Source organism: Gobio gobio, assembly GCF_949357685.1.
Source record: "Gobio gobio genome assembly, chromosome: 14".
Lineage (NCBI taxonomy): Eukaryota > Metazoa > Chordata > Actinopteri > Cypriniformes > Gobionidae > Gobio > Gobio gobio.
Window position 1 is genome coordinate 38,667,991 of NC_137107.1, and position 26,735 is coordinate 38,694,725.

Genomic DNA, 26,735 nt, shown 5'->3' on the forward strand with positions numbered 1-26,735 from the left:
ACAGGGGCTTAACAGGTTCTGTATACGGTAGCGGTGCTATAGCACCTCAATCATCCCAAAGAACCGGTGAAGATCCGCTGAAGAACGAATGAAGCACCAAGATTTGGTTCCCCTATGATTAAGAGTCAAAGAACCATTTTTCGTACTATATACTGTTGCACCATTTTTAGAGTGTATATGATATGATATGATATGATATGATATGATATGATATGATATGATATGATGTATGATATATATGATATGATGCATGATATGATATTATATATGATATGATGTATGATATGAGATATGATATGATGCATGATATGATATGATATGATATGAATGATATGATAAATGTAGCCATGTAGATTTGTAGCCGTTTTAACCTAAAGTAGAAAGTATTTATTTCTATCAAAGTGGTAATTTTAATTCTGTGTGGCATGAATCAAACGGCCCATGCATGCTGTTCTCACAAACAGGACAGACACCTCATTCCCCAGCAGACTAAACATATGACATCACCTCATATCCGCTGAGACAAACCCATGGTCAAACGTCTCAGGCTCAGCTCCCTTTCACACATGTCAACACACCTGTACAGTTGTAAATATTGGCTTTGAGTCAAGGGTTAATGACAGTTCACAGTAGTGTCCGTGAGGTTTACTACACAAAGGCATGTTCTGCCTCTCATCTTTAATGACGGAGACCTAATTGGTTGTTGTCGTGGTTTGTTGAAAGGAAAGTTTTGGAGGCTGCAAGTGAAAGAAGCGAATGAGATTTACCTGGCCCTTGCCATTGAAACTGTATATGAATGATTTTTGACATATTTAAAAATGTCATGCCAAATTGTATTTTATTTTTGGGTGTTTTTAAAAATGTTAAACCAACAAACATCTGACCATTATTTCAATTTCCTCTCTGTAGGGGGCGACAGGGAGCGAATGACATCCAACCATGAGACCTACCTACTTATGGCCAGCACACAGAATGACATGGAGGATTGGGTGAAGACCATCCGCAGGGTGATATGGGCTCCGTTTGGAGGAGGTGAGCTTCTGCAACCAGTTTGTCAGAATAAGTCAGCGTTGGTTAATGGTTATAAACAAGCTGGTCACGGTATAGCTTTGCTTTACTCACACAGCCTCAGCTTTGCTGTATATTATACTACTGTGTAAGTATCAAACGCTAACCGGTTAAAGCTCTCTCAAAGATATTTAAACAACTGCTTGTAATGTTAACAGCTATATACCATCCATTACATCTTTAAAATATTAGGGCTGTTAAAAGATAACAGTATATTGTGTGAGTGATGCATTATAATCAGTTGTTTGTGTGGAAACACAATATTGAGCAAAAACATATGCAAATAAAGCCCCAGTAGAATCATCCTTCGAGCAACATGCAGTAGATTGAATTGGCGTTTATGAATAAGTCGTTGAGTGTATGAATCAATGACTTACTCATAAAGACATGATTATATTTTACATTAAATTAAGACCTTACATCCATTATTGTATTGCATTTCTTGCTATTTTCATGACAACTCTCATTATTGTAAGGCCAAACAAATATTAAAAATATGAAATCATTTTTTAATCATAAAGTTTTAGACATCACTTGTCGATAAATAATACATAAATGTAGCAGTATTTTAAAGAACCTAAATTAAAATGTCTACATTCATTCATTCATTTAGACTTTTATTCTATTTTAATTCGTTCAATGCCTAAAACTCTTTTGAATCTTTAAATGGTTACATTTTAGCAATGGTTTGGAGTAGAAACCAGTTTATCATGAGAAGCTTTCCGAACTTTTTACTCAAGTTGTATCTCTGGGTCAAAGTTGGAGCAGGTTGCATGTATTTTAAGACTAGGTCGATTTCATTTATACAAAAAATGCCATTAGGCCTTTTAGATAGTTGTCAGTTTAATTGACTGTGAGCGGTGTAATTGCGGTTGGTTGTCCATGTCTCTCTCTATGAGCGTGGTAATAAAAGATCTTGTTCGTTGCTGTGTGGGTGTGTTTGAGTTTTGGTGGGTGTGCTGATTTTTTTCCAGTCTCACATACAGGATCAAAATCATTAGACTGCCCACTTTCCAAGGTCGGTTTAAAAGGTTTGTTCACCAGCCCGCAAGAATGGCTCATCGTTGCATGGCCGTCTGAACGATCCCACTCTGTGTGGGCAGAAATCAACTATTCACAGTAATAAGCACATGTGACCCGGCCTCAGTGTTGAGGGAACCAAGCCATGTGATGCAGACTGACAGCATTGAACTTGGAGAGGCATGTTGTGAATTTTACAACTCGTCCTACAGGATGTTGCATCAACTCTCACCTGCTGGTTTTGGCTTCTCACAAAATCTTTTTTTTCTTATAAACACGCTTTGTTTTATAAATCAATTGTTTAATTACCTAAAAGTCCATTTACTTGTAATACCTGGGGCCAGCACAGTGCTTTTGCGTTTTTGAGACCGGTTTGTAATCTCTCTAATCTTCCTGTATTCCTATGTGAACTCTTATTAGTTCACTGGATTTTGACTTTTACTGGCATTTCTGTGTGCAAAGCCATTCATATCTCAGTGCGTTTATTTATATATGTTTAGCCAAAATATTTAAGATTCCTTAGGAATGCATCTAGTGTTCGCATTTGCAGTTGTGAACGTGACATTCCCGCCCACAGTCAGCTGATTTACCTGATGGGTCAAAAGTCACCGAGTCAAACAGTGTACAATATCCCACTGTAGGGGTTCTGTGGGGTTTTAACGACCACCCAGTTGCAGTGTATGTGTGTTCTAGTCTCTTCGCCTTGACCTTTGACATCTCCGCCTCAGATTTGATTTGAGCATGTGTGTGCAGCTGCAACAAGTTGATAATTCATTAGATGCAGTCGTTGTTTATAATCATTATCTGATGTAATTAGATTTTGACTTGTTATATTGCTTTTGCAGGGTGATTACACTTCTGTCAAAGAGTTTATCGGCTTTCAGAAGTGACATGTAATTGTCTTTGTAGTTAATGGAGTATTAACTCTCTGAGGATGACACTTCCAGTGCGATCCATAAGAGATCACATATTAGTTAAAAGTTTACTTTGACTAAACAAGGAACTTTGCCAACCTACTTGTGACCTGTTGGACCCATAATGCAAGCTGTTTACATTACAAAAATGCCCAAATATCACCTTAAAAGAACATACAGTGTCAAGTAATCATTAGATCATTCTATATATTTCATAATAAATGTTAATTTGCTATGTAGAGCAGAACTTTAAGCCAATGAGATTGTGTTGTGGGCGGAGCTACCCAGCATGATGTGATGAAAATAGAAAGCATCATTGGTAAATGTTGCGACTAGATAGAACTAAAATTAATTGCATCATCACTGGATAAGACACATCCAGTCCTGGTTAAGATTCTCTTAGTCTCACGCAATGTTAGTGTTAACTAAAACTAAAACTTTTCATCATTTTTGGTATCTGAAATAAAGCTGAAATAAAATATTACAAATATTAGAAACATTTTAACTTAAACAAAAAATAGAAATGTTTCTTTGGCAACCTCAATGAAATAAGTAAAATTACTAAAACTGAAATCAAAATAAGTTAAAGCTACAGTATATATATATGGTAAATATAATTTAAAAAACGGTAACACTTTATTTAACAGCGTCATTGTTACATATGTTACATGTAGTTACAATAGTAATATTTATAAATTATGCATAATTACATGTAACTAACCCTAACCCTAAACCAAACCCTAATCCTACCCTAACCTTATGGTGTTGGATTCTCATGCTAAACAAAGCATAAAACATAAAACGTCTGAACATCGTCTAAACATAAAACGAGTTTCGGGAAGTTTTTTTTTCAAGTATGGCCCTTTATCAAATCATGTGTGCGTGTGCCCTCTTTAGCTCCGCTCACTGCACTCCTCAACAAGTTTGGCTGTTTTCGGAAAAAAACGGTACAGCGCATTTGTCTTTTATAAATATGTTAAAATTAAAGACTCAGAGATATGAAGGATGCAATACTACTCTATAGGTACTCAAGATTAACATTGGCTGAAACTTTGTGTGCCCCCCCCCCCCCCTTTATAGTAAGTATATGTAGTTACTTAATATTACTCAGTACTAAAATGTATAATTACAGAACAAAGAAAACTTAACATAAAGTGTTACCAAGTAACATTTAAAAAATGGCAAAAGCACATACATATACTAAAAGTTCAAATAAAATTAAAAGGAAAACTGAAAATATAAAAATAAAAGCTAATTCATAATCAATTTAATAAATACTATAATGGTATAAATCAATAGAATACACTAAAATAACACTGGTCTCTGGACTCTGTAAGCTCATTCTGGCCAAGAACTGCAAATTTTAGACAGAAAACGTCTGTCTGAACATGTAAAGCAAAGAACCAACATTTTTTTAACGTGACATTTATGAGCGGGTTCATCTAAAAGACATAGCACAGTAATAGACCACTGGTGTCTATTCGTGTCGGTTTATGATTGGCTTTACAGAAAACATAACAAATGTACACATTTTATAATGACAATTTTTATCCTAACCAAAGTATAAAGTGCTGATTATAAACAACGCAGAAGGACCAGTTCACCGTTACTCTCACAATCAGATTAGAGCTTCTCAGGTGAGAAAGTGACTGCCATTTTTGTATGCAATTTGTTTATTAAATTGTTTGTGTCTTGGCGTCTTGAACTTGAGAACCTAATAAATCCCATTTCAAGAAAAGGATAATTTTCTCATGATCTTCTCCTACTATTGTGGCATTATAGGGTGTGTTCACACTTGTAAAGCGGTTTGACCCATCTTTTCAGCGGCTCTGGTCCGCTTGTTTGGTGCCGCACCAGGGTTCGGATGGCATCGTTCACACTTATTCAAATGAACCGCACTAACAGAGCAATCGCACCAGGGTTTGTTTTAATCGAACCACTACTGTAAAGACGAATTTGTTCAATTAAAAAGATTTAGAGCTCATTTAAATGTATGTTTACTGTACTCATTGCAGTGTTTGAGATGTTAATCCTGGCCTGAAGGCTTAGACGGAGAATATTCATTCAAAAAGCATGTTTTTATTCTTCATTCAGGAAGATCAAAGCAACTATCTTTCTGTGTTTAATCTTTTCCGCCAATGAACTGGAAGACTTTCTAGGCTGAGAGTGATTTGCCCACAGCTATTGTGGAGCTTTGTGCAGAGCGCCGTTGTTCAAACGTCTACCAGAAAACACGGCGGTGTGAACAGCAGGAATGAGGGCAGAAGGCTGGGAACAGCCACAACAGACGATTACACAGCTAAGAGCTTAGCAGCTTTTTTTTAACACTAACCTATGGGGGACGGAGTGGAGGGGGGTTGTTTTGGCCCTGTCGTACACTCTGCTCTCGAGTATAGGTCAGGTCTGAGCTTTGGATGGATGGAGCGGCTCGTCTCCTCCCCTTTAAATCCAAACCTCCTTAAAGGAGGGAAAACACTCCACTTCCAGACATACAGGAGAAGGGAACCGTAAAAAGTACAAGGAATGGCTTTAGGGCAACCTGACCAATCTGTGGACGAAAAGGAGACGAGATGAGACGAAGAGAGGGGATCAGAGGAGAGGAAGGGAGACCAAAGAAACTGCAAGAGAAGAGCTCAAAGGGTGCGAAACCGTAACGAGGGATAAAAAGAGATGAGAAAAGACCATCAAAAAAAGAAGAGACATCCTCAAAGGTATGAGATGAGACAGGAAGACCTAAAAGGTGCAAGACCGTAATGAGAGGAGAAGCTTCCAGCTGCTCATATTTGATTTTCTGTAGGATAAGAGCCACGGAGCAGCACAAAGAGCACTGTGTGTGAATACATGAGGTCAGCAGAAAAGCCCTGGACAGCTTGAAGATGCCGTGAAGTTGGGTGTGTGTGTTCGTCCAGTGCTGTTAATTGTGAAGTCAAATTCAGAGGGACAACTTAACCCAAATGTGATATTAAAGCCCTGAGCCGAGGATTCACAAACAGAGTGCTTACAGGAGATCCAGTCATGAGAAACCCCGCTGTAAGCCAGGAGAACTCACCGAAGGGAGAGAAAATCCATCAGGAGATTACCTTTGGCTGGAAGCACAAGTCTGATTCATCAAACTCTTTTCATGGGAAGCAAGAAAGTAATGCTAGAGCTTCTGCATAAATCATTAAGAGTTGAAGCCAAGTGAATGTCTACATTCAGCTTATTTACTTTTGTTCCTACTGTGCTTTAGACAGATCCCCATCTCACACCTGTGTGGTCACCATAATACCAGACATTGCTTTCCCAGAGATGCGTCGTAGGACATTTCTGTGTTTATTCATCCAGAAAGGATCTATGTAGAAAAGTAAAGTCCTTTTTCTTTCAGCATTTCGAAGTCCAGTTGCGATCCAAATGCGGATCTTCTATGTTGCGCACTGTATGTTCCCAAGACTTTGGCTGGAGGAAACTCTAAAATTACTAGCCAGGACTTAACATTTTGGATGAGATTCCATTGTCATTTTGCCATAGTGTGACTGCAGGCCACATCGGACTATTCTTTGAAGATGCTCGGAGGCAGACAATTCGGATGCACCTTCTTGCATCCTTTATTTTACTATAGTTTCATGCACAGAAGTGTCTTCCGTAAAATTAAAAGTTGCATCAGCTTCAAACATGGTGAGTCAGACATTCTTTTGAATGTGGACAATCTAAGAAATATTGTTTCTCTCCTCTATCCAAACCCTTTTTTCTCCATCAGCTCAGACAGGAAAGGGCGTTAAATCCCTTCCTGTCTTCTAGGTTTAGTTGAATTTGTACCATCTCGTACCCCATGTCTGTGTCCGGAGACCTGGAAAGCGCCACCGATCCAAAGCTTCCAGGAAGTCTGACCTAATCCCCGCTCATATGCATGCCACATGTGAATCACGCTTGTTTTCAGCCTGACTGATGCAGACAAAAGGACAGGAGAGGAAGTGTGTAATTTTCTTCTCAGAGAGCATGGCCTGAAGTAATAGCTTAAACCAGGCATCTTTAGCAGCTCTCTCCTCACTTTTATGGGGCTTTTTTTGGTCTCCGATACAGGAGTAGAGGGATCAATCTATGTTTCCACATGAGTTAAAACAAATTTTTAAGGCTCTAATAGATCTGTCAGATAGCTTAAGACTCATTTTCCATAACAATATTACAATAGCACACCAACTGAAAATATTCACATATATTTTGGCCTGTAAATTCAATGCATTAAAACAAAGAGAAAAAAAAAACAAAGATACAAAATATAACTGCAAGCAGCCATTATCGGGGCCAAGCGCAAACAAGGAAGCTAGCAGTTGACCAACTACAAAAATGAGTAAAGACATTTGCAGACAATTTTAAGCAAAAGTTTGAAACCCCACATTAATACATTGAACTGTATAGAGCCAATTTCACGTTTTGTTTAATTATAGCGGCACCAAGTGGATTCCACCGCTTCTCTTGTGTGTCCTCAGAGTGTCCCCATACATAAGCTTGTGAAATTTGGTGAAAATATCTCATTTTATTTAGGAGTTATAGACATTTATATGTATGAACACATAAAAATGACCCACGCCTGACCTTGAATGCATTTTTTTGCGACTTACAATCAAAATTTTGATATTTCATCCGTGACTCTTTGTCAACATGCTAAAATCGCAAAAGTTATCTAAGCGATATATATTACAACCTTGCTCAAACCATAAGGCGAAACCTAGCTTGTTTGGTATTGTTGGACTAGGCAAGGATTGCCGGAATCTAAGGAGATCACTTCCATGAAAATAAAGTCAACCACTTACAAAGTTATAAGCATGTAAATATGTAAAAAACTTCTCAGACTCTTTCAGGACATTGTGTCGATGACCCATACCAAGTTTTGTTATAATACATTCATGCGTTCATAAAATACAGCATTTTACATCAAAATTCAAAATGGCTGATGCCCAAAATGGCTTTATGATTTTTAGGCAAACCGTTCAGAAGTTATGAGCAAAAATAGCCATTTTTCGTATCTCCGCACCAGTAGGTGGCGCTGCATCGAAACACAGCATGTAGCCTCAGGTCAGGCTTGTAATTATGTGTACCAAGTTTGGTCTGAATATGATAAATTGTTGCCGAGATATAGCCTTATGTCTAAGTTTGCAAGTGCTACGTAAAATGAGTGTGCGTTATTCGAAAACACAAATCTGATAAACCGTCTAGGAGCAGTTCAATTTTTTTTTTTTTTGGCAGGAAAATTTGGCCGGAAAATTGCCACTACAGAAAATGTATTCATAGGGTTCAATCGAATCGGCTTGAGCCTCAGAATCAGAGGGAAAATAATTTTGTTTATAACCCTTACGGTTCTAAAGTTATTAGCATAAACGTGAGTGCTTCTTTGGACAGTTGGTGGCGCTAGAGGGATTGAGTTAGAGACTCCAAATTTGCTATGGTGACAGTTGAGAATGTCCTCAATCTGTGTGCCAAATTTCATAACTTTCCTGCGAGCAGTTCCATGGGCTGCCATAGACTCCCATGGCGGAATAATATGAAATCTAACGATTTCAATAGGTGCCTCCACACCTTCGGTGCTTGGCCCCTAATTAAATATTAAATTAAAAACTGCAGAGAAAAAATGTCTTTCAACTGATACTTTGCAATGTCTTTTAATAATACTAATTTTGGGGTCTAAATATAGATTTATGAGATTAATTTGCTTAATGGGCATATATGTAAATAATTTGATTACAGTTTTGAATCTATGTATAAATTATATATACCTATGTATATACTTGGACCAGCTGACTAGCTTTGACCAATTAGAAACCATTTTCAGCTTGGTTCTCTCAACGTTATTGTGTAAAATTAGCTGAATTTTCCTATGTTATAGCTAATCTGGTCCTTATGAACTTTGGCCTTGTGTTTCAGGAATCTTTGGCCAGAAGTTGGAAGAGACAGTTCGATATGAACGACGTTATGGCAACAAAATGGCTCCCATGCTGGTGGAGCAGTGCGTGGACTTCATCCGGTGCTGGGGTCTACGAGAGGAAGGGCTCTTCCGTCTGCCTGGACAAGCCAACCTCGTCAAAGAGCTTCAGGATGCTTTCGACTGTGGGGAGAAGCCGTCTTTCGACTGGTACTTGTTCTAAATACACTTAGGGAGCCAGATTTACTAACAGCTTTCACCAGCACAAACTCTTTTTTGGCGCTAAAAAAACAACTGTCAGGATTTACTAAAGACACGCAGTGAAACATTTGCGCTGAAAAGGCATGGACAGGGTTATTTTTGCGGCTGACCTTATTGCATCTACATTTGTAGGAGTTTCCCTTTTATACGCAAAATTTATGGGAGTATTTAAAGGAATCATGCAAGGTGATTTACTAAGGTTTGCGCTTGTCAATTTACTGGTATTGCGCCATTATTCACCACCCCAAAAAAGCATGTCTTAATTAAACCGGATGCTCTTGGTAGATTGCGTTGGTCACTATGGAAATGATCCGTCGTCAGTAGATCACGTGCAGAACTTTCCACTCCCATCAGCGCTTTTTTGGAATTGCGCTCTCATGCTAATTTGTAAACCTGGCCTATGGTCTCTGTTATGAATATGAAATGAATCTCTATGAATGCAGACATCCACAACTTTTAATCTTCTAAACCATCTCATTCAGATTAGTCCATTTTTTCTGTAATAAGTGTCTTGCCTTTCTTATCGTTTCTCTCCTGTGTGTTTCTTTGTCTCAGGAACATGCACATTGAGAAATGTAAATACAATAGTCATGGAGGATTTTGAAAAGGTTTTGGTTGTAAATAGGTTGACTGGGAGCTAAAATGTAATGCATGTAATACCACAATATTTCATTCTCCTGCTGAAAAGACCATCTTGTGTTGGTTTGGTGCTGGAATTTTAACCATCATGGTCTTTCTGGTGAAGCTGGTGGACCAAAACACAACATGCTGGTGATACCTGGAGCTCAAACAGTAGACTGTGATGCTAGCAACGCTAAGGTCATGGGTTCGATCACAAGGGAATGCACGAACTGAAACACACTACTGTTCAGAAGTTTGGGATCAGTACGATTTTTTCAATAATTTTAGAGGATGCATTAAATTGATCAAAAATGACAGTAAATATTTGTATTGGTACAAAATTCCAAGTCTTTTTAAAATTCCAATTCATTAAAGAATCCTGAAATGAAAAAAAAAAAATGTATCACCGTTTCCACAACTGTTTTCAACATTTGAAAATAATAAAATGTTTCCCAAATCAGCATATTAGAATGATTTCTGAAGGATCATGTGACACTGAAGACTGGAGTAATGGTAAAAAATACCGCTTTCAAAACCACAACAAAAAAAAAATCTTACCAAACCCAAACTTTTGTAAATGTTGTGTATGTTTAACTTGAATGCAGTTAAACATTTAGATGTGCTTTGGTTAAGCATATCTGCTAGATGCATAAATATAAACGGTGATATAAATGCATAAATAAAAATACCTTACAAGTACCATAGCTTTTAAATAATGTCTCAACTGAATCTTAATTAAATGCATGACAAAAGTTTTTTTTTTTGTTTTTTGTTTTTTATGGCTCCAGTGACAACTCAAAGTAAAAAGATGCAATTGACAGTTTTATTTAGAGTCTATGAAGCTTGTTCAGCTTTCTCTTCATAATAAATTTGTGTGCCATCTTTTGGCTTTTTTGCTTGATCAAATTGATTTGCTTTTATCTCAGATGTCTGTCATTACAATGAAGCAGAACCTAATTCTGGAATATTCATCCACAAATTTGCATTTATGAATTAGCAACCTTTTTAACAGCACCAGGTTTTTATTTTGTCTATTTCTCCCTTCATATGATGTTTGCCAAATGACCTATTTCCATTTGGTATAGCTGTTTATCCATTATTAGACTGAAAGTGCAGTATTTTGTTCATTTTAATGGAACGTTCCCTCAGGACAATACATTACATTATTAAAATGTAGAATGTGGACACTTTCTCTTTCAGGAAAAGCTTTCTCTGCACTTCCATGATACCAAATGCTGCAGATAACACCAGCAGCTGTTTTCCGCTTGATTTACAGTCTGTGATTTTAGCGATGGCTGTCAGGAAGAGACACGACAGGGAAAGCACACTGCATATTTAACACCGTTCATATTTAGATCTCACTGGTGTCTAAAGCAAGGTGATAATTATAACAGGTCATTGCACAGAAAATACATTTGGTGGCTACATTATGACGGCTATTCCTGTACAGCCCACCCATGAGGTGTCAATAAATCCATCATGTTACAGCGTTGTCACAAGCCCAGGTCCTCTACAGGGCCGTTACAGGGCTGATCAGTGATGTGCTAGTACTTGCTTTGATTTAGTACCAGCTTCCAGTTACTCATCAGTAGATACACTGGGATACCGACACAGGGATGTCCACATGGCCCACAATCTGTTCACACTTGTTCGGTACATTTAGTTCGGTACAATGATACATTTAGTCTTGGTTTGCTTTGCATTCACACTGTCAATTTTAATGCCGAAGAACCTCACGATACAAAACTAAAAAGTTTGTTTGGAGGCGGACCCAGACCCTCCTTTTCAGGGGTTTCGGTCCACTTGTTTGGTGCGCACCAAGGTTCGGATGGCAGTGTTCACACTTATTCAAATGTACAGCACTAACAGAGCAGATCCAGAGTTCATTTTAATCGAACCAAACCTGCCAAGTGTGAACACACCCTTAAAGTGTCCTAGATCGTTTTCACTTCTCTTTTTTAAATGTTTTAAACACTGGATGATTCTAACTTTTCATTGGGTACTTTAACATTAATATGCCTACACTTTCCATCTTTCTTTGCAGTAACACCGACGTTCACACCGTGGCATCCCTGTTGAAGCTGTACTTGAGAGAGCTGCCTGAGCCGGTCATCCCGTTCTGTAAATATGAAGAGTTTCTGGCCTGCACCAAACTCCTCAGCAAAGACCAGGATGAAGTGAGTCGCCTCATAACACATTTAATCAAATCAATGGAGGCATGAATGGTTGACCATCAAACCTTATGTACTTGGTAACATGCTTCATACTCAAGAGTTTTCTTAAAATATGCATGTCATTAATGATGCAGGTCACCAGGTATATGCACTACGGTTCAAAATGTTGGGGTCAGTAAGTTCCCCTTCGAGGGAACTCGAACTGCGTCATCGTGACGACACTTTGGGGAACGCCCCTCGCGTTAAGCGTCTGAAGAAACAGTAGAATCAGCCCAATCCGATTGGTGTTGCGTGATGACGTCGTATGTGACGGCATACCCGGAAGATACAAAGAGACGTCTGAACGAAACAGAGATAGCTTTTTTGCTCTTCAGCGTGAGCGCTCTGTTTGTTCAGTCTGAAGGTGTTGTTACAACGTGAAAGCAAGCATTATATATATTATGGCGAGCGAGCGTTTCAGGCTGTGTGTGCACCCGTGTCCGCGCTACATTACGGGCACGGACACACATCAGCTTTGTGTGCAGTGTCTCGGCGTGCAGCACGCCCAAGCCGCTCTTGAGGGGGCGGCTTGCGGTGATTGTGAACTGCTGCCGCTGAGGGTGCTGCGCTCGCGGCTGGCCGTCTTTGAGGAGACCGGTCAGCCTCGTGAGCCCCGCGGTTCTGGGCCTGCGTCTGTTGAGGCAGCGCGGCGCCGTAGATCGTGGGGCTCACAGCGGGATCTTTCAAGAGGATATGGGACTGCTGAGGCATCCTCCCTATCCTCCTCTGAAGATTCTGATATCCTCCCGCCCCGTGTGGAAGCCCGCGATGCGGCTTCTTCCCGCGGGGCGGAGGATCCGGTTCTCAGGCTGTCTGATTCTGAGGAATCAGACAATTTGAGGATCGAGGTGGATGATGTGGGGCTTTCGCCACCCCACGCATCCGCTGTTGAGGAGCTTGTGGAGGTTTTAACCCGCGCTGTGGCCAAACTGAGTTTGGATTGGCCACAAGAAATAGTGGACATCCAGCCACCATCTAAGCTGGATGAACGCTTTTTGAACGCGAAAAACCCTTCTCAGCCCGTGTAGCTAATCCCCCAGTACTCGATTTTGCTAATGTGCTGGGGACGGCTGAGTTGGGTTATGCAGCGTTGCCACAGGTGGAAGAGGCGCTTGCGAGCCACCTCTCACCCGGGGCCGCTGCATCATTGAAGGCTCCGTCGCTGCCCACTAAACCTTGCCGCGACACATCCAAGTTAGTCGGCAGGGCTTTGGGTGCGGCAGGTCGAGCTGCTGGTTGTCTGCACACCATGGCGGTCCTGCAGGCATACCAAGCCGACCTCCTCAAAGAGCTGGATGAGGGCGAGGGACCATCTCCGGATGATTTCACTGAGCTCAGGAAGGCAACGGATTTGTCTCTCCGCATTACCAAAGAGACGGCTCGCGCTGTGGGCCGCTCTATGGCTGGAATGGTATGCGTTGAGAGGCATCTCTGGCTGACGCTGTCGGGAATCAAGGAGAGCGAGAAACATTTTCTCCTTGATGCTCCGATCTCGCCTTCTGGCCTCTTCGGCGGGGCAGTGGATACTGTCGTCGAGAGGTTTCAGGAGGCGAGGAAGCAGTCAGCCGCCTTCCAGAAGTTCTTCCCTCGCCGCTCGGGCTCTGCAGTTAGAGCAGGCCCGGGTGGGCAGCCCGGACCCTCACCCAGCTCATCGCACCGCGATGTGCAGAGGCAGAGTGTCGCCTCCCGCGCCCCTCCCGAGGGAGCTTGGCAAAGGAGGCGGCGCTCTCGCAGGAAGCCTTCTCAGCCTAAGAGTGACCTGAGGGACGTCATCCAGGCTAAGAAGGCTCCCAAGCGGTCCTAGCTTCGGCAGGATCGCTGAGAGTCGTCCCCCACAGGGTGGAGCGATCGAGGTCGTTTCCACTCTGGGACTCTCGGGGAATCGTTGCTGTGCTCCCGCCGTCCAAGACGTTTCGGGCCGCATCGGTTCCCTGCGCGCGCGCACTGAACCAGTCGCCTCCATTAGGACTTGCGACAGTTCAGCAGCCGCGTGCGCCTCACGGACCTCTTCTCCGACGACACCCTGCCGGTCAGCCTCTTCAGGGCGTTGGGGTAGAGGCTCGAATAACACCCGAGGCTGGCCTCGAGAGGCTAGTTCCCTTAGTAGATTATCTCGGCGCATGGACATGCCTTCCGGGTATATCTGCGTGGGCCCTGCGTACTGTGGAACGGGGTTACAGACTGCAGTTCGGTTTCCCTCCCCCGAAATTCAACGGGGTGGTTCGAACTGTGGTCGGTCCCGAGCAGGTGCGGGTGATGGAGCAAGAAGTACGCTCTCTGCTGGTCAAGGAGGCTATAGAGAATATTCCTCCACCAGACAGGGAGTCCGGGTTCTACAGCCGGTACTTCATAGTTCCCAAGAAGGATGGGGGGTTGCGTCCAATTCTAGATCTCAGGCACCTGAACCGGTCTCTGAGGAGATACAGGTTCAGGATGCTCACAATTCCAGCCATCGTGACTCAGATCCAGTTCGAGGACTGGTTCGTCACGATAGATCTGAAGGACGCATACTTCCATATCTCCATCCTTCCAGCTCACAGGAAGTTCCTGCGGTTCGCTTTCGGGGGCGAAGCGTACCAGTATCGGGTTCTTCCGTTCGGCCTAGCTCTCTCCCCTCGCACCTTCACGAAGTGTATGGATGCAGCACTGGCTCCGTTGAGACTCCAGGGCATCCGCATACTCAATTATATCGACGACTGGCTGATTTTGGCTCAGTCGTACGATATGGCGGTTCGACATCGAGATGTCGTTCTAGCCCACATAAGGTGCTTGGGTCTCAGACTCAACACGAAGAAGAGCGTGTTGACGCCCTCCCAGAGGACTACGTTCCTGGGGGTTGTATGGGATTCGAAGCTGATGTGGGCACGACTGTCCCCCGCACGCGTGGAGTCCATACTGGCGATGGTCTCGAGAGTGAAGCTGGGCCGCAGCCTCACTTTGAAGCAGTTTCAGAGACTGCTGGGTCTCATGGCAGCAGCAGCCAACGTGATTCCGTTCGGTCTGCTCTACATGAGACCCCTCCAGTGGTGGCTGAGAACCAAGGGGTTTTCCCCCAGGGGGAATCCTTTTCGCATGATCAGGGTAACGCGCAGATGCCTTCGTTCCCTCGTCATGTGGAAGAAACCTTGGTTCCTGTCCCAGGGGCCGGTGTTGGGAGCGTCGTGTTGCCGGAAGTCCGTTTCAACAGACGCTTCCCTCACTGGTTGGGGCGCGGTCATGGAAGGCCGCTTTTCCAGGGGTCTGTGGGGGACCCGGCATTCTTCCTGGCATATCAATTGCCTGGAAATGCTGGCGGTCTACAAGGCTCTGAGGAGCTTTCTCCCGGACCTCCGCGGCCACCATGTCCTGATACGATCCGACAGCATGTCGGCAGTATCGTATCTGAACCACCAGGGGGGCCTGAGGTCGCGCCCTCTTTGCAGACTGGCGCATCAGGTCCTTCTGTGGTCCCAGGGGAAGTTGTCATCCCTCAGGGCGATGTACATTCCCGGGGACCAAAATCAGGGAGCAGACATCCTGTCGAGGCAGGGGCTGAGGCCCGGGGAATGGCGACTCCACCCCGAGGTGGTGGAGGCTATGTGCGAGCGGCTGGGCCCGGTGGAAGTGGATCTATTTGCGTCTCGAGAGACGTCCCACTGCCCGCTGTGGTTCTCCCTCACTCATCCGGCCCCTCTGGGGCTGGATGCCATGGCTCAGACGTGGCCGAGGCTGCGTCTGTACGCTTTTCCCCCGATCGCTCTGCTCCCGGGAGTTCTGGAACGTGTCCGCCGGGAGGGCGTCAGCCTTCTCTTAGTAGCACCCCGGTGGCCCACTCGGGTATGGTTCTCCGACATCATCGACCTGCTGGACGGTCCCCCATGGCAGGTCCCTCTGAGGAGGGATCTGCTGTCTCAGGCCAGGGGTACGATTTTATACCCACGGCCAGAGGTATGGGATCTCTGGGTCTGGCCCCTGAGGGGGCTCAGTTCCTAGCAGAGGGCCTGTCGGCAGGTGTCGTGGAGACCCTACTCAGTTCCAGAGCTCCATCCACCAGGAGGTTGTACAGCCTAAAGTGGAATGTATTTTCCACTTGGTGTAGAGAGCGGCAGGTGAACCCAGTTAACTGCCCAGTGGCTTCAGTGCTGGAGTTCCTTCAAGACCGCTTCTCCGCCGGTCTTTCCCCGTCCACACTTAAGGTGTATGTGGCTGCCATTGGGGCTTTCCACGCACCTTTAGGTGATGCTACGTTGGGAAGGCACCATCTGGTTGTACGTTTCCTCCGTGGGGCTCGGAGGATGAGGCCTGCGGCTCATTCCAGGGTCCCAACCTGGGACCTGGCAGTGGTGCTCGAAGGGCTGGCTGAGGCCCCCTTTGAGCCGCTGGAGTCGGCTGAGGCGAGAATACTGACCTTCAAGGTGGCTTTTCTCCTTGCCATCACTTCTCTGAGGAGAGTGGGGGACCTCCAGGCCTTGGCGGTCACGCCGACTTGCCTGGAGTTTGCCCCTGGCATGGTTAAAGCCATCTTGCATCCCAGCCAGGGCTACGTGCCCAAAGTGCCATCTAACAGGGCAAGGTCAGTGGTTCTCCAGGCATTCCATCCTCCACCTCACGTGACGGCGGAAGAGAGCAGACTTCACCTCCTCTGCCCAGTGCGGGCATTGAGGATTTATCTGGAGAAGTCTGCTCAGTGGAGAAAGTCGGACCAGTTGTTGGTGTGTTTTGGTTCACCCAAGAAAGGGCTGCCTGCGTCAAAACAGACGATTAGTAACTGGATTGTCCAGGCTATAGCCATGGCTTATCGGGTGCGCAACCTGCCTTCACCCCTATGCCGTGAGGGCCCATTCTACCAGGAGCATGGCCTCCTCGGTAGCCCTCCTTTCTGGGGCCTCGATGCTAGACATCTGCGAGGCGGCTGGGTGGGCCACTCCTCACACCTTCATTCGTTTTTATAGTCTGCATCTCCCTGAGACGCCTGGCGCGAGAGTGCTCGCCCCCTAGTTGTGCCTGGTTCCAGCTTCACACTGGGGTGGTTATGATTGGTGCGGGATAGTTGGTACTCGTTCCCCAAAGTGTCGTCACGATGACGCAGTTCGAGTTCCCTCGAAGGGGAACGTCTCGGGTTATGACTATAACCCTTGTTCCCCGAGAAGGGGAACGAGACACTGCGTCTCGTGTCCACCCAATCATCAGAGCGCTCGCTTCATCGCAAAGAACGCTATCTCTGTTTCGTTCAGACGTCTCTTTGTATCTTCCGGGTATGCCGTCACATACGACGTCATCACGCAACACCAATCGGATTGGGCTGATTCTACTGTTTCTTCAGACGCTTAACGCGAGGGGCGTTCCCCAAAGTGTCGTCACGATGACGCAGTGTCTCGTTCCCCTTCTCGGGGAACAAGGGTTATAGTCATAACCCGAGACGATTTTTTAATGTGGTTGATAGTCTAATTTGCTCACCAAGGCTGCATTTATTTGATCAAAAATAGGCAACAGTAATTTGTGAAATATTATTAGAATTCAAAATTGTTTTCTATTTTAACATATTGTAAATGTAATTTATTCCTGTGATGCAAAGCTGAATTTTCAGCATTATTACTCCAGTCTTCAGTGTCACATAATTCTAATGAGCTGATTTGCCGCTCTAGAAACAGGATCAGGATCCTTTGATGAAGAAGTTAGTTCAAAAGCACATCATTTAGGCCTATTTAAAATAATCTTTTGTAATATTATAAATGTCTTTATTGTTTTTATCAGTTTAATGCATCCGTGCTGAATTAAGGTATTCATTTCTTGCAACAACAAAAATCTAACTTCGTTTCACAGCAAGTTTGTATCAAATTGTTGGAAACATTAAGCATACAATGTGTGTGTGCATTGTGTTATGAATTGCATTTAGCCAAAATGTTTTGGTTCACATGTATATTTTGTGCCTTACTGTTTAAATAGGGATTTGCTTGATTGTTTCTATAGGGTACAACAGGGCTAAAGGCACACCTTAAGAAAAATGTGCTTTTCACTACTCCTATAATGTATGATATACAGAAAGATATATATGTTTGTATTGAACATTTATGGAGCAACAGATTTTGTGTGAAAATAAATCATAAAAGTGGTTTCATTTATTTAAAAATCTTAAAAATGTATGGGGTCGAGGGGGGCTTTTTACCCCACACATGGGGCAAAAGGCTCACAGTATTGATACAAATACTTTAGCTAAAATAATATGTTTTTAATAATGTCTAAGTTAATACTTGTTTAAAACAATCACTTTAGCAAAGATTTAATTATTTTCTGTTTATTTTGATGAATAAAATAATTCATTTTTGATCAATAAATATGCTATCATTAAAATATTTTAATATAGAAATATATCTGAAAAATATAGAAACAAAATCATTAAAAAAAGTAAAGATTCTGAAATCATTGAAGGATATCCCATAATAATTTAATATAGATTTACAGTAGTAACAATAAATTATATTTTATTATATGACATGATTAATATCACATTTTTAAATATGATGGTTTCATTATAAATATGGTGATTATCTCTAAGGTGGACACCCAACTTAATATATGATACTTACAATCCGAATCTAACCATGTCATGTCAACAACAGGAAAAGTCAGCCAGCTGTTTATTATCACGTTAAATATGGTGCCTTTTGCCCCAAATACCATACTTTACATATTCTTCCATTATTGAAAAACGGTTGCTTTAATTACCTTGAACAAAACGGACACATTAACAAGACCTTTGTTTCAAAATATATATTCAATCATTTTAGCGATTCTTATTTGCTACTTAAATCTACAAAAAAATTTAAAACATCAAATTTTAGATCAAATGAGCGCAGAATCAACTTTGCGCTGTTGCCCGTGATCGCGCCAAAGATCAGACAAATTTACACATGCATCTTGAAAAGCGGATGTTTTGGAAAATTTCTGTGCCATCTAGGGGTTTAGAGGAAAATAAAATCCCCCCCTGTTATACCCTACTATTCGATCAACTTATGCTGAGTTCACAATGCACGATTTTAGCCCTGCTTTTGACTCGCAGACAGGTTTTGCGAAATCGCAGACAAGTTCCAGAAATCATAGGCAAATCGGGGCTCGTTCACGCGAGCGACAATCACGCAGTGTGAATTATCTAAGACGCGATCCGAAATGTGTTCTGGCTGAAAATGACAGCCAATGAGAGAGCAAGATACAGGGCAGCGGGAAGTTCGGGTGGAGTTATAGACCAGAATATCAGTATTTTAATCGATGTATTTCAATTATATCAAACAGAAACAAAGCACAAACATTTGCTTGACCAGCTGCAAAAGCAGCACATTGCAAAATGATTTATTTACCTCCAATTCTCTTTGCAGAACACACAATCCTTCCTCCCCGCATCTCCCCAACCATTTCCTCCTCCATAATCTTTTTTTCGTGTTCTCCTTTTCGCTCAATTTTGGATTGCAAGCTTCTTGCAGGCTATCATTCATTTTTAATAACAATTCCAGTCTCGCTCGAGAACTCTGGCGCACACACGTGGTCTCGCGTTTTTTCCTTGCCACATGTCGCATGTGTTTGGCTGTGAAACCAAAGCAGCAACTGAATGCTACCCCAGATAGTCGTGCAGCGTGAAAAGAACAGTGATCTGTGAATCGTGCTGTGTGAACTTGGCATTAGGTCAATTAAAATGAGACAAATTAGGCCTAAACTAAGGGAGTTTAGCACTTATCCTGCTGTTGTTTGTCATTTAGCGTTTTACAACACGTAAAGGATGTTATCTTTTTCATAATGAGCCTACTGTAAGACTTGTTGACCTTTTTGGTGCAATTCCTCTTGCTATTTCTCATTTCGGTTTCTGTTTGAGTTTGGTTTCCACCAGCAGGCGGAGAGAACGGCACATGACTTATCACATTATTTTCCTGCAGTCGTCTTACATCTTGCATACATCCATTCCTTATTTTCGCTGAGCCTGAAAAAGAACGAGTTGACCCTAAGGAATGGAAACAACCTCATTCTGACTTTAAAGTTAAACTTTTACCGTGTGTAAATCACCAGCGCGTCCAGCCAGAGGCTTTTCAGGATGGAATCAAAGTGCACGATGGGGTCTTGCTACATTGAATTTAATTTACTGCCCCAAGGTTTTGAACGAGATTCGTACCTGTGAGAATTCCTCGAGTACGGTGCACACAAAGAATCGTGGTACGATGTCAAATGAAGCAGAAGGCTGTACTGGATCCATTTGTTTTTTGAGAAATAGCTTTCTCATGTGGTGCAGTCATTTTCATCAGGGAGAGCCTGCAGGGAAAAGACATATCGACCATGATAAAAACAGATCTGGGATGGAGCGCATCATTAAATCTAGGCCGTCATCAATTGTTAAACTCATTGACCCATGCCTAGACGAATAGCATAGTAATAATGAAATAAATTGCAATATGAATATTTAAAGTCAATTAGGAGGAGTTCAACAGACTTTTAAAAGCAATGGGACAGGTTAAAATGTCTTTCGATTTAGTAAGTCTGTAAATTATGTATATTAGTTCGGATCATTTAAAATGTAATTACGGATTTTTTTTTTTTTTTCTTTACGCAGGGAATGAAGGAATTAAAAAGTCAAGTAGAAGGTCTACCTTTGGTGAACTTCAATCTGCTTAAATACATATGCAAGTAAGTGATTTTTTTTATTCTATTCTATTCAGTTGTGGCTCATCACATTATGCATTAGTGTTGTGAATTTTTCAGGTTACATTGTTATGCCTATAAATAGCAACAAATGACTCTCTGATAAGTGAATTATAGGAAAATTTACTTAACAGATTTGTTCAAAACCCTTAATCATTTAGGAACGAAACAAGTGACTGTCTTTGAGCGAGTAAGTGTATTAATTCACTCAATGGCAAAAAATATAGGAGCAACATTACTCCTGCTTGTGATATTTATTTTATTTTATTTTATTATTTTATTTTTTAGGAGCCCCACATATATAGTGGCCACAAATTAAGAATTAATTCTCGTAACTTAATCATTTTTTCCTTCTTTTTAGTAAATTGTGGCCACGTTGTACAATATTTCGTTCCCTCGTTTTGGCTGACCTAAAACAAATTATTATAACGTTGCCATGATTTAGTAAAACGAGGGAATTTGTGGATACAATTTAACTAGAATGTGGGACACAATGTATATAACTTTTTCCACATGTCATATGCGGGGCTCTGTATAAATGATATTATATAATATTATTTTTGTTTGCAATAATCAATTTCCATCCAATAAACAAACAAACAAATAAATATTACCACATGGCTATTTTATATGAAGTTAATAGTGTACAAAATGACATATGCCATGATATAAAATTTGGACCGTACTGCTCACCACTTCATTTTCAGTTACTCTTATATTTTTGATGTATTTACATATTTATTTATTTTTATTTATGTCTTTTGTTACACATTCAAATTTGTACATTCATTTGCAGAAATCTCGGTTGTAATGTTAAGACCCTTCTTTCTTTGGTTTTAGGTTTTTGGATGAAGTTCAGTCCTACTCAGGTGTGAATAAAATGAGTGTACAGAATCTGGCTACGGTCTTCGGGCCAAATATTCTGAGGCCAAAGGTTGAAGACCCGGTGACTATAATGGAAGGTATAGTCTTTTTGTCCGTATCTCTCACTCCAGACTGCTCTAAATCGTGATTATTTTAGAGTTTAAGCAATCTGTTCGTCATGTGTTCAGGCACAGTACTGGTCCAGCAGTTGATGGCTGTTCTGATTGGCCGGCATGATGTTCTTTTCCCACCCAAAGAGGACCATACTAGCACCCTGGAACTGGTTAATAATAACAACAATGAGACTCAGAAACGGCCTACAAATGGTCAGCTACAAAACAAAGAGAACAATAATACCAATGGGATGGGACAATGCACTTGGGGCGCACCTGATTCACCCACCCGGGCTCCTCTGGACAATGGCTCTCCTCGCTCGGGCAGTCCGCGTAATGGTTTTACAGGACAGCGTTTCGAGGTGACCCGCAGTCCACCACTGGCGGTGAAAAAGAACCCGGCTTTCAGCAAAGGCAGCGGGATTGTCACTAACGGATCATTTAGCTCGTCGTCATCATCCTCGGGTGACGCCAATCAGGAAAAGAATCAGACTCTACCTAATATGGGCACCCTGCATGCCCGTCGGACGGGCGCGATAAAAGGCTCAGGCACTAAGATGGGGGTCCAGAATGGTGTTGTTCGAATGGGTGTATCCAGCACTGAGGTGACGAATGGGACTCTGAATGGGCGGAATGGACTCTGGGTGCCCAACGGTCATGTTACACTGCGCGAGGCTAAAAGTCGAGACGCTGAGCATCAGCAGAACCGCCTGTCCACATACGACAACGTCCACATCCATCAGCAGCAGACGACACAGCTCAGTCTGAGCAGCAGCTGTGAGGACAAACAGAGTGTGGATAGCGCCACATGGTCCACCTCGTCTTGCGAGATTTCCCTACCGGAAAACTCAACCTCCTGCCGCTCCTCCACGACCACGTGCCCAGAGCAGGACTTCTTTGGCAGCAACTTCGAGGACCCTTTGTTGGATGGGCCGGTTCAGGAGGACTTCGGACTGGTGGCGGACGACAGGGAGCAGCGGACCAGTATTGGAGGAGGCCGGGGTAGCAGAGGAACCAGTAGCAGCGATACCAGTGAAACGCTCGCTATCACAAATGGACCGACCAACCACAGTGCACTGCACAGCCTGGTGGCCAGCCTCAAACAGGAAATGCTCAAGCAGAAGAATGAATATGAGGCTAGGATCAAGAGGTGAGAGGTTTATGTCCAACCATAAAATGAACTTTTGATTTAAAACTTGTGTCCTTGTCTTTTGTAGGAGAGTATACAAACAAGATTGAAATTGAAAATGAACTTTAAAATGAATAGAAAATGTAAACAACTGAAAATCTCTTTTCATTGTTTCCAACCTGCATGCCTCTCTTTCTTTTGAGAAACTAACATCAGTGATGAGAGATGCTAATAATAATAATAATTACACCAAAAATCATTGTAAGGACTCCGCCCAAAAAAACAAAACTATAAATAAATAAAAAATAATATACAGTGTATATATATATATATATATATATATATATATATATATATATATATATATATATATATATATATATATATATATATATATATATATATATATATATATATATATATATATATATATATATTAATGCAGGGCAAATTAACGCGTTAACGCGGGCGATTAATTTTCTCAGTTTAATGCATTACAAATATTTAACGCAATTAACGCAGCGTCCATTTTTATATCCATTTTTGCCCAGCGTTACATTATATGATAATGCTCTTATTCATGTAAATGCTTTTAAATAATCTAACCACGACAAGACAAGAGAACACGCTGTATGTCAATGTCCTGTCTGTGTGGGTGCGACACACACACCGCGCGCGCCAGTCTCGTGCACACATCGAGTTCTCTTTCGCTCTTGAACAAAAAATAACAACCCAGTTTTGTAGAGTATTCTCATATTAGGAGTCTTAAATGAGTTAAAGATTGTCTTAAATGAACTTGTGAGAAAATGAGATGCGCTGGAGAGCGTGTCAGATCCGCGTCATGTTCGGCAGCGGCCGATCTTAAAGTGACATTAATGTTCATCAAAGAACAATTTAGCTTTAATGATGATTAATCTATATTTCACTTATTATTTATGCAGTTAAGAAAGGTGTTGATAACTTTATTCAATTTCTGTGTAGACTATGTCTAACAGGGAAGGCCATGGGTAAATATAACATTTATTATAATGGGTTTATGTAAAGATTGTTTTAAGTTCAATTAAATTAAAAGTTGTTATTTTTTAATGCCTAATAAATGTTGAAATTGGTAGCTTTCAGTTATACTGTAATGTAACGGCATTGATCTTAATGTAGACATTACATTAGTATCAGTGATACTGGCCTTCATTCATAAAAAATGCCATTACAGCAAATATTTAAAATATGCTGTCTTTAAATTGTTTCTTCATTGATTGTTTTTTAATTGCGATTAATCATGATTAATTACAGATAAATTATGCAAAACATTATATAAAATATTGACATCGGTGAGGAATATAAGGTGTCAAATATTTTAAATATTGTTTTGAATTATTTATCACTGCAAAAAAATTCCACCATAGTAAAATTGTTGATCTTTTAAAGCATTTTAATTTTAAGATTTTGTTTTGCTGAAAAAATAAAAAAAAAATGTTTTAAACTATTGGCCAATGGGATGAAAACTCCACAAATGCATAAATAAATACATAAATAAATAAAGATAATAATTACATGTGGTCTCTTGGTGAATGCAAATCCCAGTGAATGTAAATATATATTAATAAAATTATTAAAAAAAAAAAAAAAAAAATTATGTGTTCACTTGGATGGAAAAATAACTTTAGAAAAACAAGTCTAGATGCAACATATTTGCATTCACTGGGAAATCTGGCAGAGCATTTCAGTGATTTTTTGTTTTGTTTTACAAACTGTGCTTCATGTTAGAATTAACTTTCACCTAAATGAACCCTTTAAGTGTCTCATTAATCTATCACGGTATTAAAAGTGTATTCACACAGCCTTTCCCATCTTCCCCGTAGTCTGGAGCATCGGAATCTAGAGTTGGAGACAGTGATGGCGAATCTACATGAAGAGCTGGACCAGGAGAAGAAGAAATACACCATGGTGGAAATCAAGCTTAGGAACGCTGAGCGAGCCAAGGACGATGCAGAAAAGAGAAACGAGATGTTGCAGAAAGAGATGGAGCAGTTCTTCTCCACCTTCGGAGACCTGACCGCAGACCCGCGACGGCCCGACAGAGCCAACACCATCTGGATCCAGTGAGCCGTTTCATCCGCGCTTGTGTTGAGGACGGTCTACCATTAACATTACACTGTGTGGGCTGTGCTCAGACAGAACGGGACTAAATCAACCTTCACGGCATCTCCTCAGCCGCTGTCACCTGCAAAGGTTTCGACGAGGCTGAGCGAAGCCCATTGAGCCAAATTTTCGGAGCTGATTGTGGACCAGTTGCGAGATCGCTGTTGGAGCGAACCGGTTGAATTCACGAAGAAAGATGATGGGATGATGCAGCTTGGATGTTAAGGTGAAAGATTGAATCACGATGAGTGTCAAACCAAAAGAAGGGGATATGACAGAAAAAAAACGAGTGAAGTGGATTCTCTAAATAATGACAGAAAACCTTTGCTCTGAAAGCGAACGGTAAGATTTACGGTTGAATGTGAGAGAATGAACGAATTATGAGAATGAACAACGAGTCTTAGATGATGGAAAACTCCCGAAGGACGACAGAACCACGAATGTCACTCGTATTTCTTCTTGTGGTCCAATCAAATGTGTCCTCGAGCTGTCATGTGTCCTCTTGTGTATATAAAGTTAAAAATTCCACAAATGTCTGTATAAATGCAAATTAAAGTAATGTTTAATGTACGTACTGATATTTAAACTGAATTCTCAATGTGTTACATATACATTTTATATCAAGGCTTTTCCTTGCACTTAAGCATACAAAGTTGCTGTTGTTTTCAGTATGGTACGAATATGAGATGTGGCAAACATTTGAATATCATTCAGTCTTCCCTGTTGCTTTTAGTTGTTGCATAATTTTACCACTGCAAGTAAACATTTTCTTCATCCGTATCAAAAAAAAAAACTAATTTATACATAAATCTAACAATTTAAGGAGGTTTTTGCGTTAAAAAATAAAGGGTTTTAAGGTATTTTCCTTGGGAAAACCCCCAAAATACTGATGGAGAACATGATTTTTTGCAGTGCATCCTGATATGACCAAAACCAAGTAGACAAGGAAACCTGTAAATACTTGTGAAAACAGGGCAAACGCTCAGCCTGTCTTTGTCATTTGTGCCTGTCGCACATCATTTGCTTCCAGCGGTGCTAGACGAGAGGAAGTCTGTTAAAATGAAGACTAAAGACTTGACGATTCAAACCCGATGGGGTTCGTTCATCTCTCGGACCATGTGTCTGTGCGTTTGGGGTCATTTGCCTTGTCGCAGCTGTCCATGCTTCTACTGTAGCTTGATGCATTCAGTGAAATGCAATGAAATTAAATTATGTGACCTCATTTAAACCGTCTTAAATTGTCTTGTGTTATTGTCTCAGTCGCAGGGGCCGACCACACATGAATTCTGTGGGTGGTCTGATGCGTTACAACCACAAAATGAACATTATGAATCAATACAACATACTCCCAGACAAATTCCGGACGTTGACTATATGAAAAGTCAATATGCCTCAGTGACATTTTTTTTATATGTTTTTAAATGTCCAATTGTTATAATTTAAATGCCACATAGAACACACCGAATGACGCAGAATGCGACAAAATCATTGGGATATTGACCCGATCTTGTTGTTTTTATCCTGGGTGGGCTTTCATATCTTTTTTTCAACTTTACAGTGTATTTGTGCATGTATTTGCAGGTGTTGTTGTTCAATTAGGCTCTAAATCTGCATGACCTGCAAACCTTCAAAAGAAGAGAGAACGCATCAAAAGTGTGTTCTGTTTAATTATATTCCGAGTCATTCTTCACTGCTTAACTTTCCCTCTGCCACAGCTATCAAGTCTCAGGCCCCGTCCACACGAAGCCAGAACTTTCCCTATCCAATCTTTTTTTTTTTCTCGTTTCAAGAAATATCTGCGTACACATGAGAGCATGAAAACGGAGAAGAGTTGTG

At 41.6% G+C, this 26,735-nt stretch overlaps 1 protein-coding gene across 2 annotated transcripts in view; it reads left to right on the forward strand.

Moving 5' to 3' along the window:
• Window positions 1–26,134, forward strand: part of arhgap24 (Rho GTPase activating protein 24) — a 165,652-nt gene extending 139,518 nt beyond the window's left edge. For both annotated transcript variants that reach the window (XM_079835015.1, XM_079835016.1), the window contains 7 exons: window positions 910–1,032; window positions 8,901–9,108; window positions 11,825–11,957; window positions 20,566–20,639; window positions 21,495–21,616; window positions 21,707–22,781; window positions 24,620–26,134. In XM_079835015.1, coding sequence (XP_079691141.1) covers window positions 910–1,032; window positions 8,901–9,108; window positions 11,825–11,957; window positions 20,566–20,639; window positions 21,495–21,616; window positions 21,707–22,781; window positions 24,620–24,863 — 1,979 coding nt within the window. In that variant the 3' untranslated portion in view covers window positions 24,864–26,134. The remainder of the gene's footprint in view (window positions 1–909; window positions 1,033–8,900; window positions 9,109–11,824; window positions 11,958–20,565; window positions 20,640–21,494; window positions 21,617–21,706; window positions 22,782–24,619) is intronic.
• The last annotated feature ends 601 nt before the right edge of the window (window positions 26,135–26,735 follow it).